The sequence below is a fragment of the Nelusetta ayraudi genome, unplaced genomic scaffold (genome assembly GCF_046127955.1).
Source record: "Nelusetta ayraudi isolate G7.1 ecotype Tasmania unplaced genomic scaffold, CSIRO-AGI_Nayr_v1 ptg000132l, whole genome shotgun sequence".
In the NCBI taxonomy this organism is placed as follows: domain Eukaryota; kingdom Metazoa; phylum Chordata; class Actinopteri; order Tetraodontiformes; family Monacanthidae; genus Nelusetta; species Nelusetta ayraudi.
Genome location: NW_027466182.1, coordinates 91,264 through 110,876, shown reverse-complemented (window position 1 = coordinate 110,876; position 19,613 = coordinate 91,264). Strand labels below are relative to the sequence as shown.

Genomic DNA, 19,613 nt, shown 5'->3' with positions numbered 1-19,613 from the left:
GTAAATACAAAATAGGAAACATGCATTGGTAGCATAAATACGGTGGAATCAACATTCATTGTATATAATATCTCATGGAATCCTGCTTCGATGCGGAGCCCGGGGAGTGACTTGGGTGGCGTTGTGTTGTTTTTCTGCCACAGCTTCAGTTCCAGACGGAACACATTTTGTGTGGGCGCGACGCGACGGGACGTCTTTCACAGTAGCACCAAGCACGTGTGAACTTTAACTTCCGCCCTCGCAGTTGGTTAAAAGTCACTGACAGCGCGCGGGAAGTGACGCCCCCCACCCCGCCGTGTAAAGTCTGCTGCGCCAACTAAAACGTGACAATTCGTACAGTATTCACCAGCAAATGTTTTTTTTTTCTATGCAGCATTATTACTACAATACAGTATCTAATCCCATATTTGGTGTCAGAAGTTCCCATTTTTGTTGTGTTTGAAACTAAAATTGCCAAAGTGTCCTCAGACGACCTTGTTGCTTCTACGTGTCTGACCACCTGACCCATCACACCACGGATACGCCATAGTTCAGTAGCATGTTTTTACCGTGATACCTATAGGGTAAAAACGCTAACCCTAAATTTTACTGACCTTTTTATAGCGTGGCAGCAACTCGTGTTTTGTGTATTTAAACATGCTAAGTGCCTCTATAATGATGGTTGTGTGTGTGTGTTTTTTTTTTTTTTAAAAATGGGTGCCGAAAATAATAATAATAAAAAAATAATAAATCCCCATCACTTCCCAGGCTCATTGCTTTGTCACTGCCCATCTTGCTGGATTAAATAACCACCTGCTTCCTTGCTCAAAGAAAAATATTTGATCTCCTCGTTTCAAAGTAAATCAGAGAGAGTAGAACACATTTACAACTCGTGACACAAACGCGTCGCTTTGGTCATTCAGACAAACATGTAAAAGGAAAGCCACGAGGCAGGATCAGGCACTGACTTATGGATTGAATGTTTGGACACAGCGTGAGCTATATACAACAGAAAACAGCATTTCTTTTTTTCAATGAGTGGGAGTGTAAGTAAGCAAAAGGATAAAATGCTTAAACACCAAAACAAAAGAATCAGTCAGTTTCAACAAAGTCATTTGTCTTACGTGGGTGGGTGTGTGTGTGTGTACCATATACTGTCCCCCAACATCCTAAACCCCCCCCCCAAAAAAGACAAATTTATCCCCCAAAGACACTTTCTTAAATGGAAAGAAAACCAAAACACTTAACTTATCTCGCCAGTTTGGCATGCGTTCCATAAATACATGTAGAACTTCAAAAGAAAAGATATAAGGCTTGTAGAAATACTGTCACACAAAGGTGATTAAAAAAAAAGGCACAGATGGGAGCCGTGAGTTCTTAATGGAACATAACTGCACTATCGTCTAAAAAAAAACAAACAACCAACCCCTAATAATAATCATAACAATAATAATAAAAGATCATCACTACGCAGTTTGTATGTACAGCATAAGAAATCAACCATTTAAGGCTTGTGGCATGGCACCTTGTCGTCCTTCTCCATCAACTCATTTTGTTTCTGCGCTCGGAACGAACACTTGGAGAATTGAGCCACCACTGGCAACTCTTTAGCACCATTGGCGTGTCGGTGCACGTGATCACAGGGCGCGTGCGGGCACATCCACGCGCACAGCTTAGACCTGAGAGTGTCACATGAAACTAAGATTTAAAAAAAAAAAAAAACACCCCAACTTATTTATAAATATACACCCAACTACCCTTTCTAATTTTAACATGCATTATTTCCGATGAAAAGACAGGAACTTGTGTACAAACGCCCGACAAGGGCTTCCTGGAAGGCACAGCGGTGCTGAAATGCACTACATCACCGGGATCGGACCAGATTCTCAAAAAATGTGTTGCAATGACATTTAGTGTACCTGCCGAAAGTGTCGCGCACACACACCCAGCACGATTGTGTACTTGCATTTTTAAGTGAGCTTCATGGGAGTTGCTACAAAATTGGGTTTGTCGGCATTCGCTGCAGCAACCATCTGTCTGGACGGTCCGAGGAGGATAAAGGGATGGAAGAGGGATGGAAATCAAATCTGAAACAAAGCCAGCAAATCCCTACACCATGAACTGGGTGTATCCCTCCGCCCCCGTGACAATGACATCCATCCAAATCCTCATGGCCTCGGGAGAGGGGGCGACCATGTAGTAGACCCGGTCGTGAGTCTTCACGCTGAAGGTCAGCGAGGGATTCGGGCTCTGAGGGAAGGGGACAAGGGGTCACACGAGAGGTTACAGAGGGAAAAATTGCACTTTTTGAAGGGCGACGACTCTGGAACTCGCGCTGACGGACGTAGATGTGTTACCTTGTGTGCATTTTTCAAGTGATCGTAATACACCTCTTCGATAGCTTGGAAGTAAATGACTCCTTTGAGCTTGGCTTCGTGCTTGTCTGCAGGGGACATGGCAGAAGAAATGAAGGAACCGCTGTTATATGCTTTTCCAAGACACGTTTAGTCACATTTTAAAAGCATGCAGTAAGTAAGTAAGTAATTTTACATTCTATATATGTGTACAGGTCTCCCCCCCCCCCAACATTTTTTTTGACAGAAAACCAACTACTATGTCCATCTATTGTAGATTTCTTCCGCCGTACCTGCGTAGTAGGACAGCGTGCGCCGGTTGCGGTCAAAGACGAACCAGCGTTTCTTCCACGTCTTGATTTTGCCCCCCATCTTGACCAGGTAGCCTCGGCACGTCTTCTCCGAGATGGACAAGTGGAAGCACGTGTCGGTGCTGTGGCCCGCCGACTCGATGTGCGCCCGCAGGTCGAAGTCGTCCTTCCTCACCGGCAGGTAGCGCGTGAGAGGCCGCGACTGCGGACAGAGTCAAAAAAAGGCGGTGAGCCAGGGTTCAGTGAGGGGAAATGAATAACAACCCCCCTGCCCCCCCCCCCTCTGTGTAACAAGACCCGGTTTGTGGCCATGGAACAAATGATGACGGATTGAGGTTTTATCCAGTGCAGGCATGGACAAACTACGGCCCGGGGGGGGCTTGAGTAGCCCATTAAGCTTTTTAATCCAGGCCCACCAAACTTGAAGAAATTATATTTTCAGTAAGTAAATAAAAAGTGGCTGTATTTCATCATCGAGTCATTTAAATAAAGAGCTCAATACCGTGGGGCTACAAAGACATATTTTGTTGCAAGGCTTTTGTTCATTTTCAATAGACATGAAAGCACATGTTTTCTACACGTCCCATGATACAGTTTTTCCTCCTATGAGGTGGGTAACCAAAACACTCCATCCATCTGCTCCGTCCCACTGTGGCCCCACCAGCCGAAAAGTTTGCCCACCCCTGGTCTAGCGAGAAATGTCTGCATGCGTTTTAATTGAAGCCATGCAGCAGGAGGAAATTGTGCAAATTGAACTGCACACGGCGGATCAGATAACACGGTTTTGAAGCCCGAAGTTACGTCATCTAAAATAAAAAATAAAAAAAAGACACTATAAAAATCTATAGAAACCAGCATGTTTAGCCCTTTGTTTACCGCCTGTTGCATATTTGGAGGGAGACAATAACAAGGCTGCGTGCAAGGGGGGGATACTAATAATAATACCAGTAACTGATAAAAAGACGAAGGAATCCCAGCAGTTCCCTCCCCTCACCTGCACTCGCTGCTTTTCGCGCAGCTTCACCTCCCGCTCGATGAGCTTCTGCCGCCTGTTGGTCTCCTCCTGGAGTCTCTTCTCCAGCTCCTCCCTCCTTTTCCGCTCCTCGTCCAGGGCCTGCTTGCGCATGTCCATCTCTCGCTCCTGGAGGTTTGGAAATGAGGGTTCCAGACGTCAGGATGTTCAATTTTCCTTCCCAAAAAATACACGTGACAGCTGACTGACGCCAATGTCTCTTTTCAGATCTTTTGACGTCACATCTTCAATTCCAGGGGAGCAGCATCACACGATCACCCTCAACAAATCTCCACAACTGAGGTGGCATATTTAGCCTTTTGTTTACAGCTTCCTGCTTGAAGCGAGGAGGCAGGGGGCAAAAACAAGGTTATCAGTGCCCTTTGTGACATAACAGACGGCCGACTTCTCGACCCGCTCGTTCACTACTGCATGTCAAGAATAAGAAGTGAGGGGTGGATATCGCACTTCCAGCAGGTTCCCTGCGTTGAGAGACCCACTACTGCTAGACAATATCGGTGAATGAACTCAAGTGAAACTGAATGAGTCATCATTTTATCTCTCAATGACCTTGTGTTCCAGGAGGCTCCTCCTCTCTGCCTGAGCTTCGCGCAGCAGGCGCTCCATCTCCTCCAGCTTGGCCACATTTGAAGTGCTGGCACTGGGGGCGAGATTGCAAAAAAAAAAAAAAAAATTAAAGACAGAAAAAAAGACACGTCAGACTTGTCTATGGGTGCGTTCAGACTGCCAGCCAAAAATCATATTTTCAGCCGATCCTGATTGAAACCGGATGGCTCTTTTGTAGTCTGAACAGTCACAAATCACATGAAATCCAATCTTTGCAATACGGATTGAAACCACCTTCGGGGAGGTCGTTTCAACTCGCATTGGCACAGATGCGTCTCAGTCCGAGCTGCTCCAAACACAGCGATGGGTTTTGACTGTATTGCAACGAGTCGGTTTAGTTTTTGCCGCTGACGCAATTACGTGACCTCACACACTACACGCTATGCTGGACGACGCCTCCGCTCCGACGTCGTCGCCACAGCAACCCGTCAGATCGGTCAATACGTCAGTCTGAACAGAGCCAGATCCCATTTGGACGCCCGCTAAAAACAGTGTGGACAGTCGGATCAGATTTGAGGAGGAATCCGATTTGAATCAGATTCGCCCGCAGTCTGAACGCGGCCTATGTCTCTTCTCGGGAAAACCTTCGGTGTGACAAACAGCCGCGTGAATGTTGAGGTGCTTTTATTTGACCTTTTTTGGTGCACGCCGCAGTCATACCGTAAACGCTCCGTTTACCATTCCGGTAAGACAGGGCTGTATTCTCTGGAGTGCACGCCTGATTGTCCGCTGTTTGTGCATGCGCGAGTGCGTGTGCCTCATCAGAGCAAATCCATTAGGAGCGCGAGCCAATCTAAGCATCTGAACAGATTTACCCCCCCCCCCCGCCGCCCTCCTCTGCCCATTTCTCCTCACTGTTTACTCTTGCTCTTCACTTAGTCCGACAACGGGGCCTCGAGTCCAGCTCGTTCCCAGGCTGCAGATGGCCTGCACATGATAAGGTTTTCTCTCTACTCGCATCACGCCGGAGAGACGTGTGTGGAAAAAAAACAACTAAAATCTGTCATGTTCAACATTTTTTCCACTCATTTTCTGCTCCCTCTCGCTAGACGTACAAACACTCTCGGGGGTTCTCTTTTATCCGCGGCCAGGAGGAGGAAATTAAACGCCAGTGTTGATCCGTGATGACTTCACAAAAGGGGCTGAGAGGAACGATGCACGTCAGACGCAGTCCAAACAAATTAGGAGGAAAAGGAGAGGGGAAGGGATGGAAGCAGAACGGGAGAGATGGAGGGAAAAAAACAGAAAGACGAAAGGAAACTCCTTCCCGCTCTTTTGACTTAAAAATAAAAGCTTTTCTCAAATCAAAGTTTTGGCCCATTATTTGCAATTATACGCTTGACTGTGTGCTACATGAGTTTAGTAGGGACTGTAATCATTATTTCTTGTTGTTGATGAGTGCTTATGCATTCAGGTTCCCTTAAAAAATCCCATACAAAGAAGAATTAATCCAACAAATTTGACACAGTGGCCTATTTTCTCGCCTTCATTCAGACAGCAACATTACTGCTTGGCTGTGACTCACTGAAGCCTGCACGCTTTCCCCTCCTCTCCCTCCACTCACCTCAACCGATGAGAGGGATTCGCATTCATAGCAACTGTGAAACACTCCAGCGCAATTCCATTTACACAAGGGCATGAATCACTCAAGGGGAAAAAAAAAAAAAATACACAAAAACCTTTTTCGTATTTCCAAAAAAATTGAAAAAAAATGTAAAAAAAAAGAAGAAGAAGAAAAAAAGCATTTTAGTCCAGCAGTGTTCCGGGCTCCATCGCTACTCCACGCAGCCCGACGTGCTGTGATGTGGCACAATGCAGCGCAGACTGTGGGGGAGCGCGGTGCAGACAGGACAGTCTGCAGCCGGTTTCAGGATTTGTGCAAAAATTCTCCTTGCAGGAATGAGAGACCATACCATTGGAGGGGATCAAGAGGAGGGGAGATGAAAGACAGATGCAACCAACGTTAAAATGGAAAAGGGGGCAGAAGGGGAAAAAAAAAAGCCAGCACATGTGGGCTCGAGGGTCCAGATGGAGGGGGAGGAACCCCAAAGTGTACCCCTGCGATTTTTACCGGTTTGTGAAGCCGAGGGGGGCCGTTGGACACATTCTTCCGTAACCTGACCCTCAGAATGCTAATCAAGGACCCCCAAGTCCAAAGATACACACACACACGCACACACACACACACAAACCAAGAAGCTATATACACTAACGCACAGTCCCAGGGGAGGGGCCACGCTAGGCGGGAAAGCTCTGCCTGGCTGCAGCACACACTTTTTACATTAAGTCAGTTGAGCCTCCCTTTGTGAGCGTGCCCGACGCAGTTTGAGTTCAGTTCGCGTGAGCACAAAAGGCGATTTGTTTTGGAAAATTTCTACGGACGGATCTTAAAAGGTCCCACATGTGAGCTATTGTCAGATCCTTGATTGTAGTCCTGGACTCCAGGCAGCAGCCTCACAGGATTAATTAGGGGGAAAAACATCTTCAGTGACAGGCTATTGATGCATACAGTATTCCTGTTCTAAAATACTGCTAGAATTGGGCCTTCTTGCATTACACACTGAATTGGCATCACTAGTGCCTTAAAGCAGTGGTCTCCAACCCTTGGGCCATGGACCGGTACCGGTCCGTGGGTCATTTGCTGCCGGGTCGAACAGAGAGAATAAATAACTTTGATTTCTTCCGTTTTATTTATCAGCTAAATCTGAACGATGTTTTATTTTGAAAAATGCCTGGATTCTCTCCGTTACATCCGTCTAATGGCTCGACTCAAGGCGCTTGTTTCAGTCAAGTGATGTCACCACGAAAAATTAAAACCTATGAGCTAGCTAGCTAGCTAGTGAGAAAAATTAGTCGGGGGAAAAAAAAGTCTTTGGAAAGTTTCTTTGAAGTTTCTTTAAAACTGCTACGGTGGCCAATTGAAGAGTATTTTTGAAAGAAAAAAAAAACCTATGCTACTCATGCTATGCTGTCGTTGCGATGTTAATCATATTTAGAAATACCACAGTTTTCATGCCAGTCATATCATGTTTTTTGTTGCATTCATCTGCCACACCTTGAAGGCCGGTCCCTTAAAATACTGTGATCAGATAAAATAAACTTGATTTTGTACCACCAGTTGCAACCGCACAAAAAAAGTTGAAAAAAAAGCAGTAGCTTGAAGCCACATATGCAACAATGAATACATATGCAGCATAAACGGCACTTGCAAGGAGGCGCTCGCACCTGGAGACGTTGTCCGGAGAGCAGGCGGAGATGCTGGTCTCGATGGAGTCCGTGCTGTCCACGCTCATGGTGTCGAAGGCCTGGTTGTCTCGGAACCCGAAGGACTCCAAGTAAACGTTGGTCTGGGAAGCCGCCCTGGAGCCGGACTGACCTAAAAACCCAGGGGGAGACACACACGGAAAGCAGCCTCAGTCTTGCTCTTGTTGCGCTCCTGCGCGGTCGCACGCGCTCCACCTGTACCTGTCTGCGTCGCTTCGTCCGGCGCCGCCTGTCCAGGCAGCTTCCACTTCGGATCGCAGAGCCCCGCCAGGGTGGAGCGCGTTCGATTCGATTCAATTACGGTGACGATGAAGCGATAAAGCGGGAATCGATACGTGCGGGCTAACAAAGTGTGGTTAAAAGCGGCCCGCGAGAGACGCCCTTAGGAGCAAGGGGGAGAAGTGCTGACCAGCTCCCTGTGCAGGTCTTTATAAGGAAAACTGATTCAGTCCCGCTTTCCCCCCCACCCCCTGAGCACAGGAAGAAACATGGAGAAGCTGCTGATACCATCGGCCCGTGAAAGAGGACCCGCCCATCTGATGAGACAGATCAAGGCACCGCGGGGACCGAGGGACCAGACGCACGTGCTCAGGCGAATCCGTTGCAATAACATGGCCAACATTCTCACAGCCACTGGCTGACAAATGGCCTAAATAGAACAAAGTGCCTTAGAACTAAGGATGTTAACAAATAATCGATAGTTGATTAATTGTCGATTCAAAATTTTATCAACTAAATTAAATTAGTCGCAATTAATTAAAAAAAAAATTGTTAAATGTCGTGGTATACATCTGTATACCTAGAAAAAGTTACTTATAACTACTTAAAAAAAAAAAAAAGTTGAAATGTGAACTGTGTGTCAACTTCAAGTCAGAGGTTAGGTTTTTTTTTATCTTTTATTTTTTATTGTTCTCTAATGTAAAAATTGGTCACATTGGACCCTCAAGGGTTAAATAATGCCCTCCTCACACATTTTTCATTGTGAAATGTAGGTTCTCAGGAAAAAAATTCATCATTAATCGATCGATAGTCAAGTCAATAAACTAACGACTAATGAATGAATCAATAATTTGCATCCCTACTTTGAGCCCACGCACATCTAAACAAGAAGACAGGGAAATTGCACAACGTGGATGGGGGATGGGTCGCACACTAAATGTTATCAAAGGAGGCTGCAAAGTGGAAATGAACTGAAAGGCCACTGGCACTAAAATTAGTTTGATAGCGTCATGCATCTTTTTGTTTTTTTTACCTCTGTTCATACGCCGGCCATCGCTTTCCTTGTTGGATAAGGAGAGCATTCTGGGAAGGATGCTGCCGCAGCTGGTGCTCTGCACGAGGGGCGGATGGCTCTGCCGGGGGAAAAAAAATAGGACGGGCAAAGAAAGCAGCTCTTGTCAATCACAAGCGTTCATGACAAATAAAGTTCACACGCACTGCGGCAACAGAGCCAGTCGGCATTACCCCCCCCCCCCAACCCCCCCTCCCCCTTACCTTGTTCGGGAAAGTGCGGCCGAGCGTCGCGCAGGAGAACTGAGGAGTGACGGCGGCCGTGTTCCTCTTCCGCGGCAGCGTGTCGCTGAGAGCGAAGGCGCCCTCCTTCTCCGAGCGCTTCCTCCCCTCCAGCGAGCGGAGATGCTGCTCGGACAAAAGAGACGTTGACATGCCGACGTGATCCCACAGACTGTTGAATTGGCAGTTCTTTACCTGGCCATGCACGTTCACGGGTACAGATGAGCAAATTAATCTTCAGGGTCAAACATCAACAAACATCCACATGGCTCAACGTCACCAAACACGAAACACAAAATGGGGGAAGAGCTGCAGGCAACGTCCTTGGGTTTTTACACACATCGTCATCCATGCATTTGACTGGCAACCAACATGTTTCATTCATTCATTCATTTTTGTTCTGGTTGAAATTTAAATGTAACTCATTATACAGCTAAAAAAAAAAAAAAAACAAAACTGAAAAACTGAAAACATTTTTTTGGTAATGCAGCCAACAGGGCACATACACAGTGGGAAAAACACATATGAATGGTTTAGCCCCAACACCACAACAGGAGTTGATAAAGAAAAAAATCATCTACAGCAACACCAGAGCACTGAGCAGAGGAGACTGTCATGCACAAAAGCGCAAAAGTAAATTTGGCCAAATGGTGGCGTCCATCAGAGGAAACACAGTCACTGCCAGCTCGTGTCAGAAGCTGTCACAACTGCACCACCTTCTTAAAAAAAAAAAAAAACCCTTAATCAGTGGTTCATAACAAATCAGGCCTGCTCTCATGAGTCATCTTCTTATCCCTTCTATGTGAATTGGAACCAATTCTGTTTGTAAGATCTTTGCATGTTTCATCTATTTGTCATTGTGTATTGTTTCTATGTTTTTAAACATCTGCCTTAGAATAACAGATAGATAGATAGATAGAATAACAGATAGATAGATAGATAGATAGATAGATAGATAGATAGATAGATAGATAGATAACGGGTTAAAATGAGCATTTATGCCAACTCCGGCATATTTGCATGGAGGCTTTTGCGGACCTGTCAATTAATGTGCATTGTCCTAATCAAATAAATACAAAAAAATAAAAAAATATATTTTTGAAATATTTGAAAAAATATATTTTTTTGTGTGTGTTTTAGAAGGTGTGGCTGCATCATACATAAACATACAAAAAAAAATGATTGTAAACAAGGAGGCGTTATCTTGCTGAAACATCCACTTGCCATCCACTCGTGCAGAAATCACGTAGGTCATGTGCAAAACACACACACACACACACACGCACCCAAACACACACACATTACCTGCCTGTGTCTGCGGTGGTGTTTTTTGACAGGAAGTGGGGGCGGGGGGGTGTCGGGGAGGGGCGAGGGGTCCCGGTAGGACACCATGTTCTCTGGCCAGTGCACAGAGGGCGCTTTGGGGAGGGGGCGGGCAGTCAAATTGCAGGAGGAAGAGGAGGAGCGAGAGGAGTGACAGTCGGCGGACGCTGACGAGTGACAGAGCTTCGGGGAGGGAGGAGACAGCTCGTCAGGGGAAACGAAAGAGGAGGAGGAGGAGGAGGAGGAGAAGAGGAGGAAGAAGCAAAAAGTAGAGGACACACACACAGAGAGACACACACAGCAGAGACACGGTGTTGCTCAGCTGACGCCACTAAACACACCTCATCCTCGGGTGATTTGCGGGTGTCGCCGTCAGGGGAGGGGTTTACGTCAGACTCTCGCGAGGCATTGGCCGAGGCGGGCTTTGGGGCGGGCTTAGGGTCCCCCCCCAGCTGTGAGTAAAGCTCATTGATTTCACTGACTGTGACATAGCCCTACAAAATACCACGTGGAGAAAAAAAGAGAGGGGGGAGGGGGGGGGGGGGTAGAGGGGGTGAGGCAGAGCACAGAGCCAGTCGGTACATTCTGAGTGGGGGAGGAGCCGTTAGAAGGATGCAGGGGTTTTTGATCTTCCACACGTTCAAGGCCAAAAGCGGAAAAGGAATATAAAGATAAAGATATAAAGATTAAGAATCAGGCACCGCACGAGCAATTATTCAAATCAGCTTCAAAGACTAAAGACATGCAGTTAGTACCACTACTACTTTGAAGCATATGGCTGCATCAAGAACTCTTGAGATAAGAGAAAAGTCCATCCTTCACCTTGTTTGCTTGCTCTGCTGTTCACGTGACCATCAAATGCAAACAAAATCCCTTAAGGCTACATTCCTTCAATCTAAAAGTCTTTCCGGCCCATCAGAAGCTTCAAGGCCACTTTGTTGTTTTTTCTCACGACAAAACGGAGGTTCAAGGTTATTTTGAGGCTGCAAACAGAGGGCTAAATGGGCTGTTTTCGCCGGATATGTGAAGTTATTTACGAGCAGAGCGGGAACGAAGGACACGACTTGCAAGGGTGAGCAGGACAGACCAGACGGAGAAGAGAGAACGAGCAGCGGGAGAAAAAGGTACCTCGGCCTTCTTGAGAACGACAGAGGAAAAGAGGGACGAGAGAGCGCACAAGCCGACCGAGCGAGGAGGAGGAGCGGCGTCGCGCCGGCGACCCCTGGAGGACCGACAGACGTCGGCCAATGAGGACGCTCCCTGGCGAAGCGGAAGAGGGGGAAACCCCGCCCGTTTAAAAAAAAAAAAAAGAACCACAGCCGTCACCACCTCCAGAGTCCTGAGGAGCTTTGAAAGGGAAGAAGGGCCACCCAGCGCTTGAACCTACCTCCCTCAGGGTGAAGCTCCGCCCCCCGGTCAGGTCGGCGTACTTCCTCTCCAGCGCGCTGAGGTTTTCCTTCTCCTGCGAGAGACAGGACAGGACACGTCTGCATTTCCACTCACATCCCAAAGAAAAATGTGGCCGCTGACTAAAGGAGCGGCGCCTTCGTACCCTGTGCAGCATGGCGCCCAGGTTGCCCCTCTCCTTGAGGAAGCTCTCCTTCTCCCGCTGTGCCTGCTGGGTAATCTGCGCCGCCTGCTTCTTCAGGGTGAGCAGCCGCTCCTGAAGGAAACACGAGCGCAATTCATTGTTTGATCACGGACTTGAAAAGTAGTGATGGGCGATGAGATATTTTTCAAATTCGATATGATGATCAATATTTTTGGGATCGATATTGCGATATCGATATTGAAAAAAAAAAATCGAAAAACTACTCCGATATAGAAAAGCTACCTAGAACAGTGGTTCTCAACTGGGTGAGACCCAGATTTATTGCACAAAAAATAAAAAACACTAGCCCACTTTCTATTATGCCAAGTAAATGAATTATTGAAATTATTGAATAGAATTGTGTTTGATGCAAAATCAATTCCCAGCATTTTCTCAATAAATATATGCATTTTTAAATCCCTATAAGAAAAATGACCCACGAAGCCGCAGCCCAATAGAAACAGCTTCTCAAATGGAGACAGTTTCTCAAATGGTGGGTCGCGACGACAGCCACCATTTGAGAAACGCTCGACCTCCACCCTAACCTTGCGAGTGACGGTGCTCCGCTGGTAGTCTGCGATGTCCCGCAGCAGCTGCTGAGCGTGGGTCTCCTTCTCATCGTCCTGCCTGCTCTCGCGCTCCAGCTGTTGGAACTCCAGGTCCTCGAAGCGCTTGGTCTCCGTCTCCAGCGCCTCGCAGTCCTGACGCGCAACAAACACACAAAACGATAAAGAAAACATTACGACGGCCGGACAAATTGCTCTCAGTGTTTGTTCTTTTGGAATATTTTTTTTTTTTTTTTTTAAATCAATTTGTGGCTCTGTTTTCGTTCTTCTTGAACTCTGAAATTGAGTAAATCACAATTCAAATGTTCCAAGAAAAACCAGGAAGTCATGCAGAGCTGCAGACTACATGGCAAAATAAGAACGTGCAACATGATGCAGTCAGCAAGCATCTCCACATCCAAAAAAACGAATAATAAACTTAAAGAAATCTATTTGAGAGCAACCAAGCCTCGCAGGCAGAACCCATGCACATTGGGCCGAGTGAAGTTTCTTGCCAATCCCTCTGTGACAGCCCCGAGACCACCCAGTCCATGCCCCCCGGCACCTTTGAAGTATCTGTCAACAATAAAAAAAAAAAAAAAAAAAAGGAGAAAAACAGAGCAACAAACCCAGCGGCTACACGGCTGTGCGTTTTTACGAGTCCAACGCGAAGGGAGACGGCTCGCTGTTTTCTTTTCCACTGCGATCCGTTTCTACGACTGACAGCCAAGCAGATCTCACACCCAGTCTCATTTGCTCAGAATTTTAAAAAAGATTGCGGGGTCCAGAAAAGTCGGAGAAGGCAACCCAAGGGTGAAGTGAAGGTTAGTTAAAGGCGGAAGCTGTGTGGAGGCGTGCTGTTCGCATGCAAGTCCAGGTTGATCACAACTTTCCATTGTCGAACAACACAAAACGAGCCCTACGCCTATTATCTGCCTCATGTCTTGGAAACTTTGCATTTTGAATGCATAGACTTGCTGCTGCCTGTGTTAAAATTAGCATTTTTATGCGACATATGCAAAGTGTATTGAGAGTGTGTGTGCGTTTGTGTACTGACCCTGGCCAGCTGCTCTTGCAGGGGCTCCTTGGTGGCCTCAGGGCAGCTGTCCAGCTGGGAGCGCTGCTCACAAACACTCTGAGCCAACCTCTCTACTCTGTCCCTCTCTGCCTGCAGCAACTCACTCGCCTGGCACACACACACACACACAGACATATATGCACGCACGCACACACACAATACACAGATGCAAACGCACACGCACACACGCCCAGTCGCGCGTTTATGTACAGGTCGCGTACATAAAACCAAATCACACAGACACAAACACACACACACATGGGACAGAGAAGATGATGGCTGGTTAGTGGGAGTGGGTAGGGTGGGGGTGCCGGTGTAGGTTCAAAATCTGTCATCTGCCATGAGATCTGTCCGGGGGTCCGGCGACTGCCGACGACCTCACATACGGCAACTCTATCAGGACAAACTACATTGCGTTCGAACGAACGAATGATAGACATGATTTTATATGTGTGTATATATGTATATTAGATAATATAATATCTATTTATTCTATGTATATATAATCATATTATCATTTTATATCTATCTGTCTGTCTGTGTAGAGAAAGACAGAAAGATATATAGATAGATAGATATGATACTAGATATAATATTATCTAGCATCTATCTATCTATATATCATCATTTTATTATAATATATCTATCTATATATGTCTGTCTGTCTGTTAGACAGATAGATAGACAGAGAGACAGAGACAGATACGTAGATATAATGCTTATATATGAAGACATATAGATAGATAGAATAGATAGACATAATATTCTATCTATTAATATATAAACACATTATATTCTATCTATCTATCTATCTATAGATAGATAGATATGATGCTCATATATATATGATTATATATAGATAGATAGAATCATATTATATCTATCTGTCTGTCTGTCTGTCTATTTATTCGACCGCAATGTAGTTTGTCCTAATAGAGTTGCCGTAAGGACCCCGGACGGATCTCGTAGCCCGGACAGATCCTGTACCTACACCGGGAAAATATTAGCCTGGACGGGTGGTGGAGGAGGTGGGAGGAGCAAGCTGCCCAGGAGGACGGAGCGCTGGACTTGGAAAGAAGCAGAGATGAACGCAAGGAAAGGGGAACATGAATGGAGCGGTGATGGGTGCTCTCGTCGGCTTTTTTTTTTGTCCCCTCTCTGGCTGAACGGGTCGGGAGGGTGGATACAAAGATGCGGCTCTGCCTCCTCAACGCACACACAATGTATCAAGGCAGCCAGAAAAAAAAAAAAAAAAAAAAATTGAAACCCCGGGGCAGCACTTACCCACAGAATGCCATCATTCTGCCTCTCTTTCCCTCTGAGTCTGGTATCATGACTTGCTGTGTTTAATACAGTCTGATAGCTGCAGGGTATTATGTCTTTCTACTGAACCGTTATGGTAAAAGCCCTTCTATTGTTCATGACCGAGGAATAAAAAAATTTTTAAAAAAACTCTCACATGTTATGACCTTAAGAAGCTGCACCTGTGCCATTAAACTGACTTAGGGTCTCTAAAGTCTTCCAGTAAAAGAAATAAAAAAAACAAAGACAGCAGAAAAGAGTATTAAAGTTAAAACAAAAATCTGTCAAAGCTGCACTTTTATTAGGTATTTTTATCACCTAACTTGCCTTTTTACTGCAATGTTTACTTTATTGTGTGATTTGTTGTTGATGTTGAACTTGAACTTTTATGTTGGGAGCATTTTCTTTATTGGAGATTGTAAAGTCAACACCATAAAGCAGCATTTCTTCACTTTAATTTGTGTGCCATTCATTTTGTACGTCTCAACAAAAGACCTGCAGTTACGAACAGTTTACACGTCAGAGTTTAAGAACTGAAGCTGAAGTAGGGGTGTTAACGATTAATCGTCGATTAAGAATTTATTCAATTAAATTAAATTAGTCACAATTAATTGAACAATTTTCACACAGGGTTTTTTTTTTGTTAAATGGCATGGTGTTTATCTGTGTACCTCGTACAAGTTACTTTTAAACAAGTGTTGTTTTTTTTTTTAAGTTGAAATGGGACCCATTAGAAGTCAATTTAAAGTCAGAGGATAAATGTTTAGGGTGTTTTTACTGTTCTCTAATGAAAAAATGGGTCACATTGGACCCCCCAGAATATTTAAGGGTTGAATAATGTGTTCCTTACACATTTTTCAATGTGAAATTTTGGATCTCAGGAAAAATCGCCGCTTATCAATCAATCGCTGATTGATCGATAAGGTCATTCAACTAACGATTAGTGAATTAATCGACAATTCGCATCCCTAAGCTGAAGTATCAAATTAACGCTCATCTTCTTTCCTTCGTGTTGCCGTTACCTTTGGCACACGACTCAACGGTGAGCCCCTGTGTTGAGGAGCAGACTGAACCACAACTCTTCTTGTGTACCTTTAGGCCACGACATTATGATCCACAAACAACACGCGGCTACAACAAAGCCGTCGCGCGCAAAACACACACCCGTCCCTCACCCGACACTCAACACTAGTCTGCCGCTGTTGTCGTGATGCGTGTGTAAATTTAGAGTAATACGCCGCGACTGGTAGTTGGACAAATTTGATTAGGGCGGCCGGGCTTCCTGCCGGAGTGTGTATGAGACAGGGTCCCTTGGCAACCGTCCCACCCCCCACCAGTGTTAACACATGTATATTCGGACCTGGGGGGGCGGGGGGGTCGTGAGAGGGATTAACACCTTCCAGTCAGTCACATGACCTCCTGCATTTATGAGCGTATTTTTCGATACCACATGCACACACAGAAGAAACACCCACCGTGTGAGAGGAATTGCACGTCGCTGGTAAAACCCACAATAAGCGTGCGCGTTAAAATAAAATCCCAAGAGAGGTTTTAAGGTTAAATTGTGGTCAATTTCGAGGCTTAATTTAAAGATCCCCTATACAACGCAAAATTCACTTCATCAATATTACGGTTAGTTACTTTATTGGCTGAAGTTACTTAAAACTATGCACTAGAAACCAACCCTTTGTGATGTCACAAAGTGCCTCGGTATATGATTTTCTCTCCGGTTAGTGACACAACCAGACAGCCACCTCTGAAGGATGTCAACTTCCGGGCACGTTGGAACATCACACACTACTGAGTGTTCTTGCGACAGGCTGTAAACAGAGGGCTAAATGTGCGGTTTTCCGAGACAAAATTGTTTTTCTTTTTTCCTTTTTTTCTCATCCACTTTCGGATACCTTCTCTCTCTCCTGCTGGGACTTGGTCTCGATGTCCGACATCTTGGCGTGAAGCGCTTCCAGCGCGTCCTTCTCCTGCTGGAGGCCGGCCACCTCCGACTCCATTTCGGCCTCCACCAGAGCCTGCTCCACCTCCACCTGGCAGGGAACCCAACCAGCGGGAAATAAAAAAAAATAACCCTGACAAACAAAGCCGTCGGCGGTGGCTCTGTTTTTTTCATTTCCCGTTCTTACCTCTCGGGCGGACTCCTCCACTTGGTTGTCCAGCTCTTTGATCTTTTGCTCCACCTCCTCCACGTTGTTCAGCACCTGGATCCTCTCCTCCTCCACGCGCCTCACCTCCTCGTCGGAGGGCTTCGGGTCCTGCGCGCGGACAGAAGGGCAGACATTTCAAACATTCTGACAGGCAAAACGCTCAGACCAAACACAAACGATACCGCACATGTGTATTTCTGTTCCCTCGGACGCCCACCGCCGCTCTTTACAATCACCGGCTGTCAATCCTAAAATGTAACACTTGACCCTGGCTCTAATCTAATAAACAGGCTGTAAATATCGAGCAGCTGATGTGCGAGAAGGATGCGCATGCTGACACTTTGCTCGCTCGACGTCCGGGAAAGGAAAAAGAAAGAAGGAAGAAAGGTTTTACGTGCCTCGGCGTTCCTCAGCAGGCGCGGCGAGGGCGAAGGCGCAAAGCTGCGCAGACTGGCCAGAGATGTTTCCGACGGCCGCCTGGCGGACATCCTGCCGTCGCTGTAGTAGCCGTTCTCCAGCCCGGCGTGCCCGTTGGCCATGGTCCCGCCGACCGAGAAAGAGTCCAGAAACACGGGCAGCGCGCTGTCGTCGTCGTCATCGTCGTCCTCGTCGTTCACCTGCAGCTTCTCCAGCTCCTGGTTGATCTTCTGGAGGTCGGCCACGGTGGCGCCGCCCCCGTCCCTGTCCGCCTGGCCCAGTTCTGAACACAGGGACAGGATGGTCTCCAGCCGCTGGCGCTCCTGTGAGAAGGAAATACACATTTAAAAAAAAACAAAAAAAAACAATGCTGTAACAGACTGGAGATCATTTTCTGAAGGTCCATCAAATAATGAACAAAAAGGGAAATCAATAATAATTCTTTAAGCTTATTTTAAAATGTTCTTCAGCATTGACCTATACATATAAATAAGTTAAGTTAAGTCAAATAAGTCCATTAAAAAGAACCATTTGCAGCGTGAGTATTCCAGAAAGGTCTCCAAGACTGAGGTACCACTGGCAGCATCCCAGAAGTGAAAACCTCCAGTTAAAAACTCGTCTCATCTCATCCTAAATACTCCAGGTACCATCTTCTCCTGCAATCTCGGACAGACTCTCAAGTCAATTTGCCGAAGGTAGAAAATGCATTTCCTTTTCCTGCGAGAACAACTGACCAGCCGACCGGACCCGACCAGCAGTAGGAAGCACTGCGGGGGGCGACTGAGAGCAAAAAATACTCCTGCTTTCGCTGGTGTGTCGAGGGCAGAAGTATGTGAGCCGCAGCCGCCGGCCTTGTGTAAGTGATATTAGGACGCAGAGAGGAGGCTGGACGCAAGAATGTGCGCGTACGTGAGAGAGAGTCGGCGAGCGCTAATGAGAGCGTTGGACAGCTGAGAACTGCAATCAGGACTGTTCGGTAGAACCGAGTCCAAACTGCCATGTGTCTGCTCCAAAGACCGGAGCAGACACATGGCAGTTTGGAGCAGGCTGATGGCCTAATTCATAAAGAAATCATATGCAGTCGTTGAGACATAAGCCTAAAATCTAAACTCATTGCGGCACTTATTGGTGCAGAACCCATCTCCTGCCGCTAGAGGGCAGACTAAGTCAAGACAAAGCTTTTCCTCGGTCGTTCCATCGCCGGTGAGGGAAAAACAACAGTTCGACCACTTAAGAAAAAAAAAAAAAAAATCACAGTTTTAATTAAAATACAAACGACTGTTCTTCGAGACGGAAGCTAACAAGAATTGACTGTAAAAACCAGCTGGTATCTGAGCTGGCTTCAAATAAAAGTTCCCTGTTTTTGACACTGCGCAGACTTTAACCGTCTCCTATCGTAGCCGGCGAGGCTGCGCCGCAATATTCCATCCTGCAAAAGTAAATACAACCCAAAATAACTGGCTGGAAGCTGTTAAGAGGCTTTGGGAGCAGCTGGGAGTAAACTATTGCCCTCTGAACACCGGCTCAAGATGCAGAACATGACGGAAGAAAAAAAAAAAAAAAACCCAAAACAAATAAGAGAGGGAATGTGAAATTGAGAGCAAATCTGTCATTACGCGCTGAGCATCTGTGTGTTTATCCACCTGTTGCAGCAGAACTCCAGCCCTTTAATATGGCCGCTTTCTCCCAGAACCACATCTAAAGCGCCGCGTTCCGCAACTCTCCGTCCAGAACCCACACTGGGCGGACCTCCAGGACACCGAACACGACCAAGTACCAAAAATACACAAACATACAATCCAAACACGGAGTTAAGAATATGGCAGTCGGCGCTGGGCTGACCGCCAGAGGCATGTGCGCCCTGGTGGTGGACCTCGCTTTCCCTCCGGAGAGTCCAAAAGTCATTACGTATTCATTAATGTTGAGGGTTGTTTTTTTTTTTTCTTCCCCGCGCTGCGAAGTCGAAAGACAAAGTGAATCTTTTACCTGACCGTGAACTGCGAACACAAAATAACTGTGTTAAAAACACTTCATTGTGTGGAAAAACACAAAACACATGACGACAACCTGTTAGCATGATGCAGTGGATGTTGGAGCTAATTGACGCCTTTGCTGAAAACCGAAGAAAAGCCACGCAAG

At 46.2% G+C, this 19,613-nt stretch overlaps 1 protein-coding gene across 1 annotated transcript in view; it reads right to left on the bottom strand.

The window, feature by feature from the left end:
* Nucleotides 1–124: 124 nt before the first annotated feature.
* phldb2b (pleckstrin homology-like domain, family B, member 2b) overlaps nt 125–19,613 on the bottom strand; it is a 42,100-nt gene continuing 22,611 nt past the window's right edge. The window contains 17 exon segments of the mRNA XM_076051193.1: nt 125–2,229; nt 2,337–2,422; nt 2,627–2,846; nt 3,639–3,785; nt 4,227–4,317; nt 7,509–7,659; nt 8,800–8,899; nt 9,042–9,185; nt 10,365–10,565; nt 10,724–10,876; nt 11,770–11,844; nt 11,935–12,045; nt 12,519–12,674; nt 13,576–13,704; nt 16,803–16,940; nt 17,037–17,201; nt 17,456–17,797. Coding sequence (XP_075907308.1) covers nt 2,089–2,229; nt 2,337–2,422; nt 2,627–2,846; nt 3,639–3,785; nt 4,227–4,317; nt 7,509–7,659; nt 8,800–8,899; nt 9,042–9,185; nt 10,365–10,565; nt 10,724–10,876; nt 11,770–11,844; nt 11,935–12,045; nt 12,519–12,674; nt 13,576–13,704; nt 16,803–16,940; nt 17,037–17,201; nt 17,456–17,797 — 2,550 coding nt within the window. The 3' untranslated portion in view covers nt 125–2,088.